The sequence below is a fragment of the Sinocyclocheilus grahami genome, unplaced genomic scaffold (genome assembly GCF_001515645.1).
Source record: "Sinocyclocheilus grahami isolate Dianchi unplaced genomic scaffold, SAMN03320097.WGS_v1.1 scaffold1782.1, whole genome shotgun sequence".
Classification (NCBI taxonomy): domain Eukaryota; kingdom Metazoa; phylum Chordata; class Actinopteri; order Cypriniformes; family Cyprinidae; genus Sinocyclocheilus; species Sinocyclocheilus grahami.
In genome coordinates, this window is record NW_015506961.1 from 61,888 (window position 1) to 71,394 (window position 9,507).

The window sequence follows — 9,507 nt, forward strand, 5'->3', positions numbered from 1 at the left end:
TGTGTGTGAGTGTGTGTGTGAGAGAGAGTGTGTGTGTGTGTGAGTGTATGTGTGAGTGAGTGTGTGTGTGTGAGTGAGTGTATGTGTGAGTGAGTGAGTGTGTGTGTGTGAGTGTGAGAGAGAGAGTGTGAGTGTGTGTGAGAGAGAGAGAGAGAGAGTGTGTGTGAGAGAGAGAGAGAGAGAGTGTGTGTGAGAGAGAGAGAGAGAGAGTGTGTGTGAGAGAGAGAGAGAGAGAGTGTGTGTGAGAGAGAGAGAGAGAGAGTGTGTGTGAGAGAGAGAGAGAGAGAGTGTGTGTGAGAGAGAGAGAGAGAGAGTGTGTGTGAGAGAGAGAGAGAGAGAGTGTGTGTGAGAGAGAGAGAGAGAGAGTGTGTGTGAGAGAGAGAGAGAGAGAGTGTGTGTGAGAGAGAGAGAGAGAGAGTGTGTGTGAGAGAGAGAGAGAGAGAGTGTGTGTGAGAGAGAGAGAGAGAGAGTGTGTGTGAGAGAGAGAGAGAGAGAGTGTGTGTGAGAGAGAGAGAGAGAGAGTGTGTGTGAGAGAGAGAGAGAGAGAGTGTGTGTGAGAGAGAGAGAGAGAGAGTGTGTGTGAGAGAGAGAGAGAGAGAGTGTGTGTGAGAGAGAGAGAGAGAGAGTGTGTGTGAGAGAGAGAGAGAGAGAGTGTGTGTGAGAGAGAGAGAGAGAGAGTGTGTGTGAGAGAGAGAGAGAGAGAGTGTGTGTGAGAGAGAGAGAGAGAGAGTGTGTGTGTGTGTGTGTGTATCCGTGTCTCTGCGGCCTGTTACCGGCTCCGCCGCCCGTTACTCAGCTCACAGACGCACAAATAATCGGAACTGAGTTTTAGACTCATTAATTGTTCTTCACTGCGAATCCGGGCCCGATGGATCCGATTCTGTTGTGCAATTCAGTGACTAAACGGCAAATATTCCGCCGTTTATCCGCACACTCATGCTAAGAGGCTAACACATTAGCGTCACGGCTAGCGCCGCTCTGACGGATCAAACGACAAACAAACAGTGATTGCAAACAAACACACACACACTGCTGTGACCCTCACACTGTCCTGTCACACACATTAGGGTGTGTGTTTGTCAGTAATCGGGTTTAATCTCGATCAGGCCTACAGCCGCGCCGCCATTTTCACATTTTAACCTGCAGAGCGACGCGAAACTCCGCAGTGACAGCAACTAACTTTCTTAACCTGGTTAATGAAGTTTAACTAATCAGACAAACAGTTTAACTCACCAGACGCTGCTGCGGGTCTGCGGCGCGTCACAGCGACTGAACTGGACTGAACTGAGAACACGCCTCCTACTGACTGTGACTGACACACACACACACTCACATCCTCTCACACACACACACACACACACACACACACACACACACACACACACCCCCTCACACACACACACACACACACACACACACACACTCACACACACACACACACACACACACACACACACACACACTCTCTCAGCATCTATCCCATCATCCCTCAGGAGAGTAAAGTGCACGATGTGTCCCGCTACAGACCGACCGCAGGCAGGAGCGACAGGCCTCGGCTGTGATCTAAATATGGCTTTCAGTGAAGCAGAAAACTGAACTAAAAACTCACGCTAGCAGTGTTTTAAATCCACTCAGTCCATCAGCGCATGAATGCAGGAGTGCAGCGATCGGTGCAGGGTCTGAACAGATGACACGAACACCAGTCCCGTGTGTGTCTCACTCGCTTACACCTCACACTAGAATTAAAACACAGACGTGACCCTGAGAACAGAGAGATGCTCTTCCAGCGGCGGCCGGTCTCAGTCTCAGTGTGCCGCTGACTGTCGGAGAGATTCTGCTTCCTAACATTAAACACGAGTCCAGCGAGCGGTGCGTCCTCATCTCTGCTGCACAGAGAACCAGAATAAACCCAGAGGAGAGACGCTCAGTGTTCCAGAGCAGTGACCTGAACGGAGGAACCGCACCAACACACAAGTCAGTATAGCGTCTGAACACGACCCGGCTCTCACCCAGAGTCTTCCTCACCAGAACCGTATAGACCTGCAGCAGATGGACACGCAGTCATCTCTACACGCCGTACAAATTAAACACCTGGACAGATTCATCAGAACAATAAACTCATGATCTCTAGGCCCTTTCCCAGCTAAAACAGAGACGGGGAACTACAGCTCCCTGCAGTCACAGCCGTCTTCAGCACACAATGATCAACTCCTAACCCTATAGTAAAGTATTTGATGAAATAAATATGGCATAATTTAGCAACGTTCCTCCCTCTAAAACAGAGAAAACATCTTCCACACACATCTACACGTCTGTCTGTTTTAAAGTGTTTCGTGTATATTCTGAGTTATTTGTGGGGGTTATTCTTCTGGTCAGAATGAAGAGCTGTGTGCCAACAGTGGTAACTAAAACTAAACTGATAACTAAACAACATCAAATTTACACCATATTTAATTATCTTGTTCAAATCCAGCTGCACTTCATATTTTCTATAATACTAAGTGAATATGTTCATCTTTACTGTATGTTTTGCTCGCTGTTACTCCTCCAGCCACCGCCTGACGCTCGGCCGGAAACACGTACGCTTGAAACTAAAAATAAATAATATTATTTCATATGTAATACCTCTTGTTCTTGTGCCATTGGATTAATAAAGCATTTAAAAATAAATAAATAAATGAAGCGCTTTTGACAGATGTGCCGTTTGCAAATGCGTTATGCATGTGAGCCGATTCTTTTCGATGAATCATTTAAATCGGTTCAAAAATCGGTTCGGTCGAACCTGACACATGTATGCGATGTTAGGCTTGTTTGCGTCTCCTCAGTCGCCTGAGGTGTTCAGAACTGTCCTGACTGCGCTTATTTCTCTCCTCTCCGCATATTGTCAAGAAATGAAAGTTCAAGATGCAGTCATATGCTCAGATTCATGTTCAGCATTAGTTAGTATCGATAATCGGCAGTCAGAAACAGAGCAGATATAGTTATGGGAAGCATGATGAAGAGAGAAAGTGGTTACGAGAAGAAGTATGGAGAGTAAAGGGAAAAGAGCTAACATTAAAACACATTAGATTCGGATATAGGTTATAATATTGTCTCTGCATTGATTCAATACTTAGGAAGTACAGGTTTAATATATAGAATATAAAATAAGGAAGTAGATAGGAAATATAAAGGTATGAGTGTGCAAGATGTACTGTATGTGGCAGGTATGGAAGTATAAGAGGACGTGCAGAGTTACGTTAGGTGTATTAATAAGATCTATAATAGATTACGGATGCATGATTTATGGTTCAGCATCAGAAACATTATTAAGGAGTCTAGATAGGATACAGTATAGAGCTCTTAGAATATGCTTAAGAGCAACTAAAAAAACACCAGTCGATGCGTTATTAGTAGAGGCTAATGAAAAGCCATTGAGCTTGAGGAGAGTTAAATTGTCTTTGGTTTATTGGTTGTCTTTAAAGAGTTATTCTGGTAAACGTATAGCTAAAGATATTTTAAATAATTGCTGGGAATACTCAAATAACAAAGGGAGAGGATGTGGATGGAATATAAATCAGTTAGCAGAGAAATATCAGATAACAGATATGGAATGTATGGCGAGAGGTGCCAACACGGATCATTCCTGATGTTAAAACTGATCCAGAGATCTTGGAGAAGAAAAGAGAATGGGAGGAAATGGGTGGTATTAAATATAATGTAAATAAGTATATACAGGAAAGATTTTATGCAAGTATGCACATTTATACTGATGGATCTAAAGAGCCCAAAACATGGCTTATATATAGGGTAGGAATATATATTCCAGATTTTAAAATATCCATAACTAAAAGATGAACATCTAAATTGTCAATATATACCGTTGAATGGTTGCTATCATAATAGGACTAACACGGGCAGAAGAAGTAGTGTATGCTCGGACCCGGCTTCTGTTTTAACATCAGCGATTACTCGGCAGTCTTCTAGAGAAGATTCGAGGTGTGAAATATTGACATTATTATGGCGTAGAGAAAGGAAAGAAGTGGTAGTTGGATTCTGCTGGTAATGAATCTGCTGATGAGTTAGCAAAAAGTGCTTTAACAAGAGAAGTAATAGATTTTAAAGTTCCTTTAAGTAAATGTGAAATTAAAACTATCATTAAGTATTAAATATTATTAAAGAATGGCAGGACATATGGAATACAGATAATAAGGGAAGGCATTTATATAATATTAAAAAAGGGTTAATACTAAAAGAAGTGTAAGAAGGTTATTATAACTGATGAGACTTGGACACTCGGGATTGAACGCTTCACTGTGCATAACTGGATACATGAGACTGGGGGAAAGAAACAGTGCAGCATGTAATATATACAGAGATAGAGAAGCATACAGGATATTAATCAAATACATATATGCTACTGGGTTAAGTGAAAGGATTTAGATATAGAATGCGGATGCTCTATTCTGTTCTGGATCTTTAGGAGACCCCGGGTCGAGTCTGCAGGAGCTGAACACAGCGCCAGCTGGAGCCTGCGGAGAAGGACTGGGACGGAGCATCCAATAATTATTCAAGTAGGAATATTTGTGTATATGCGCGTGTAAGAACAGGAAAAGCAAAAACAAGGAATACATTGATAATAAATAAACCATGACTGCATAACAGCAAAAGTAGGTGGCGATATGCACACAGGATGTAACACGACAAAATACGGAAGAAGAAGAAGAAGAAGAAGAGCTGTGACGCTGGAGCTGCTGCGTGGGCTTCTGGGAAGTGTTTCTGATCCGAGTCACCAGCAGATGGCAGTAATGCGCTGATACGTGATTGGTCAGATTCTTGTGCTCGGCAGTCACGTGGGCTCGGGACCCGGAAGTACGGGTTTCCAGTGTTCTGTGTGTGTGTGTGTGTGTGTGAGATGGATGCTCGGCTGTGTGTGCTGCTCAGCGTCGCGCTTCTCCTCCGTCTGGCGCTGCTCTGCTTCGGTGTGTATCAGGATCAGAATCTGCAGCTCAAGTACACGGATGTGGATTATCACGTGTTCACCGACGCCTCCAGGTTCATCACACAGGTGACAGACAGAGCTAATAACACACCTGCTGTGATCAGCTCTCAGCTTCTGTTCATAACCCTGCTCAGCTCTGCTGTCCTCTGTAGAAACACGCTGCTCACACGTCAACAATCTAGATCATGTTTTAGAAAATCAGAATTATGAGGTTAAAAACATTGGAATTATGGGATTTTTTCAAAGTTATGACAATAATTATGGCTTCATTATGACATAAAACCTCACAATTAAGAAAAAAATGTCTACATTTTGACAGTCGTAATGAGATAAAGACATTTTGAGTTATTTCTTTTGTCATATGTATGGCTTTTTATCTCATACTTCATTTTTGTTTCTTATCATTTTGATATATTAATCTAATATATATGGTTTACCAAAGTTTTTTTTTTATGTGTTAGAAGTGGGTTTCCATAGATTCCTGCCTAATAACAGGCCAATAATACGACTTTGGATCAGAAGAAGAATCTGATCACTGTGTGTATGAGACACTCTTCTAGACACACACTCTCTCTCTCACACACACACACACACACACACACACACACACTCTCTCTCTCTCTCACACACACACATACACACACACTCGTATGAGATGCTTAGCTGAGTGTGTGTTGTGTTCTGCAGGGTCAGAGTCCGTATGTCAGATCCACGTACCGCTACACTCCTCTGCTGGCACTGGTTCTGGTTCCGGGGGTTCTGCTGAGCTGGGTTCACTGCGGGAAGCTGCTGTTCGTGGGCTGTGATCTTCTGTCCGCTCTGCTGCTCTTCAGGCTGCTGGTTCTGCGCGGCTCGACCCGGAGCTCGGCGAGGGTTCTCTGCGGTCTGTGGCTGTTTAACCCGCTGACCGTAGCTGTGTCCACCCGCGGGAGCGCCGAGTCTCTGCTGGCGGCGCTGGTTCTGTCCTCGCTGCTGTGTATGGAGTCCAGGAGACGGCTGTCTGCAGCGCTGCTGTTCGGTCTGGCCGTCCACATGAAGATCTACCCGGTCACTTACGCTCTGCCCATCGCTCTGTCCCTGACCGGCGCACCGGCCCGCGGCCGAGGACTGATCCAGAACCTGATCCGGTGCGTCAGCAGGGATCTGCTGCAGTTTGCAGCTGTTTCTGGATCCGTGTTCTTCGCTCTGAACCTCATCTTCTACTGCATGTAAGTCCTTTAGACTCGTGCTTCTGCCCAAACTAGTTCTGTAGGAAATTAGTTTACTGTCACGATCGTGAATTCTCATCAAGTTCCTTCTTCATCCGTGTTTAAAAGCATGCCGTGATGCAGATCTTGTGTCTCAGACGTGCATCTGAGTTAGGGTTTGCATCACTGCACTTTAACTGAGACACGCGGAGAACAGTAGTCCAGAACGAGCAGGTGTCTGTTGTTTCTTGTGTGTTGAAGGTACGGCTGGGATTTCCTGCAGGAGTCTTATCTGTATCACCTGACGCGCAGAGACATCCGTCACAACTTCTCTCCGTACTTCTACATGCTGTATGTGACGGCGGAGCATCACTGGAGCGGCGCTCTGGCGCTCGTCTGCTTTCTGCCGCAGATGCTGCTGCTGCTGCTGTCCTCGCTGGCCTTCCGCCGCGACCTGCCCTTCTGCTGCTTCATCCACACCGCCGTCTTCGTCACCTTCAACAAAGTCTGCACTTCACAGGTGCGCACGCACGCGTCTCTCAGCTGTTTCTGACGGCTCCTGAAGCCTCTGCTGACCGTGTGCTGCTGTGCTTCTCTCTGCAGTATTTTCTGTGGTATCTGTGTCTGCTGCCGCTGGTGTTGCCTCGACTGACGCTGGGTTTGAGACGAGGCCTCGGGCTGCTGCTGCTGTGGTTTGTGGGACAGGTGAGATGAATATTCCTCGTCTTGTGTTTCTAACAGCGTGAGTCTGTGGTTTGGGCAGCTGTCTGTCGTGTTCGCAGGCGCTGTGGCTGTTGCCGGCGTATTATCTGGAGTTCGAGGGCTGGAACACTTTCGCTCTCATCTGGATCGCCGGGCTGCTGTTTCTGCTCATAAACTCTCTCATACTGGGACAAATAATCTCCCATTACAGACCCGCAGAAGCCCTGCTGAAGAAGACCGACTGACAGACGCTTGTGAGAAAACTTCTCTGTACTCATTATGGCAGCTGAACAGTACAGATGCAGAAGAGTGTTTCTACATGTCTCTGATATATTTATCATGCAGATATCGTCTGGTTGAGAGGATTCAGATATGCTGACCACTAGATGTCGCCCAACAGCAGATCACAGATGAACGGCACAGTTTGATCTGATCTGATTGTTCAACACTTTACATCTGATAAAGAGAACAGATGAACTTGTAAATGAGGTGTAGATGCTTCGTGAGCGTGTGTGTCTATGCAGAGATTATCGTGACTGTGAACAAACGTTTTTATGAGCAATATTGACACGTCTGAGGCGTTTGCAGCGGGCTGCTGTTTCTGCTCATAAACTCTCTCATACTGGGACAAATAATCTCCCATTACAGACCCGCAGAAGCCCTGCTGAAGAAGACCGACTGACAGACGCTTGTGAGAAAACTTCTCTGTACTCATTATGGCAGCTGAACAGTACAGATGCAGAAGAGTGTTTCTACATGTCTCTGATATATTTATCATGCAGATATCGTCTGGTTGAGAGGATTCAGATGTGCTGACCACTAGATGTCGCCCAACAGCAGATCACAGATGAACGGCACAGTTTGATCTGATCTGATTGTTCCAACACTTTACATCTGATAAAGAGAACAGATGAACTTGTAAATGAGGTGTAGATGCTTCGTGAGCGTGTGTGTCTATGCAGAGATTATCGTGACTGTGAACAAACGTTTTTATGAGCAATATTGACACGTCTGAGGCGTTTGCAGATGTGTGTGTGAAGAGTCGAGCCCGACGGGGCATCTGGAATAATTCCTCATCAGGAGAAGCTGCAGTTTTTTCTCTCAGATCAGCGTTAAACGGGATTAAATCATCTCTGCTGTGACTAGTTTAGTCTCTCTGGGTTTTTTTCGCTACATTATAAGCTTGAAAAATCTTGTCACAAAATGTTCTGGTAAACGTTTTTCCAAAATACTGGGCGCAATTATTGAATGAACAAGCAGTCTGCAGATCTGTTTAAGTCTGACAAGTTCACTGTTATTACTCGCACACAACACGGTCTTATTAAAGTGTTCAGAAGGAGCAGGTGACGCTGGAAACCATTGCTATTCATAAAACACTACAACACCACATAAGCCTGGTCTTTTTGTCATACAAGATTTTTATTTTTATAAAAGTAATAAATATAACAGGAAGACCCACATTTGATTACAGTACAAACTTGTGTAAAACATCACTGTATCTTCTGTTCATATTTATTGCCCATATTGAGTGCCAGAGGCATTAAAATCCTTCCTGAAATAGTGCAAGAGGCCGTTAAACAATGAATAGAAATGATTGATAGAAATAACCCTTCCAGAAACAGCTGATCAAACAGTCACGAGGACATTAGCCTCGCAGTTTCTTCCAGTGCAAGCGCAGCATTATTTTCATTACTATTATTACATTTAAACAGTAGTTTTATATAAAGTCAGAGTTAGCCGTGCTCTATTAAACACATGAAATCTTTGGCATTCTTATCAATGCTGAAGTGAGAGCCTAAATATTCAACATTATTAATTATTAACAATATGTTTTATTACTGGACTGCTTCAACATAAGTCTTTTTTTAGGTGTGGTTTTTCCCCTCTTGGCTATTTAATGAGATATAAGAACATTTCTGTCATTGATCCGGCTGATATCTGAACACAAACAGATGAAATCCTTCAGTTTTTATACTTCTAAATAATTAATAAACATGCAGATGAAATGCTTTAACAAAACTCCTCAAAGTAAACCAATGATTGTAATGATGTACTAGACTCTCAGCAAATCTCGAACCTTCAAATTAATGTCTTTTACTGTTACAAATGAAATAATCTAAAAAATATATATTATTTTATTGTCATTTTTATGTTAGTAATTTTTACTTGTCCATGTTAGTTGGACAAACTGAGAAAGAAACATTAGCCTCACTATATAAAAAGTGCACAGAAAATATAATGGAAGCGCACCAAACACAATCTAAACCAGACGCTGAACACAACAGCGCTGCTGCACCGAGAGAAAAGAAAAACCTCACTGCAAGAAATTATTGTCTTCGTATTGACTCAAGATACAAGCAAAAATGGCTTAAGATGAATTTTTTCGCGATTGTAAAAATGCAGAAAATTTTCTGTAAGGGGTAGGTTTAGGTGTAGAGCAATAGCACATACAGTTTGTACAGTATAAAACCATTACGCCTATGGAATGTCCCCACAATTCACAAAAACAAACCTGAGAGTGTGTGTGTGTGTGAGTGAGTGTGTGTGTGTGTGCGTGAGAGTCTGTGTGTGTGTGTGAGAGTGTGCATGTGAGAGTGTGTGTGTGAGAGTGTGCGTGAGAGAGAGTGTGCGTGTGTG

The 9,507-nt window shown here is 43.8% G+C and overlaps 2 protein-coding genes across 4 annotated transcripts in view; one reads left to right on the forward strand and one right to left on the reverse strand.

The window, feature by feature from the left end:
- LOC107572619 (NEDD4-like E3 ubiquitin-protein ligase WWP1) overlaps positions 1 to 1,325 on the reverse strand; it is a 27,690-nt gene extending 26,365 nt beyond the window's left edge. For both annotated transcript variants that reach the window (XM_016259036.1, XM_016259037.1), the window contains exon 1: positions 1,234 to 1,325. The gene's annotated coding sequence lies outside the window, so the exon portion shown is untranslated. The remainder of the gene's footprint in view (positions 1 to 1,233) is intronic.
- Positions 1,326 to 4,757: 3,432 nt separating this feature from the next.
- Positions 4,758 to 8,212, forward strand: LOC107572623 (GPI mannosyltransferase 1-like). Of its 2 annotated transcripts, XM_016259040.1 has the most exons (7): positions 4,758 to 5,047; positions 5,669 to 6,189; positions 6,430 to 6,688; positions 6,772 to 6,873; positions 6,951 to 7,064; positions 7,502 to 7,561; positions 7,653 to 8,212. In XM_016259040.1, exons 1-6 carry the CDS (start codon positions 4,895 to 4,897, stop codon positions 7,550 to 7,552), a joined length of 1,200 nt encoding a protein of 399 aa, XP_016114526.1. In that variant the 5' UTR covers positions 4,758 to 4,894; the 3' UTR covers positions 7,553 to 7,561; positions 7,653 to 8,212. The 2 variants fall into 2 exon arrangements, with proteins under 2 accessions (XP_016114526.1, XP_016114527.1); XM_016259041.1 differs by lacking the exons at positions 7,502 to 7,561; positions 7,653 to 8,212 and adding an exon at positions 7,216 to 7,452 and having other exon boundaries at positions 4,761 to 5,047; positions 6,951 to 7,124.
- The last annotated feature ends 1,295 nt before the right edge of the window (positions 8,213 to 9,507 follow it).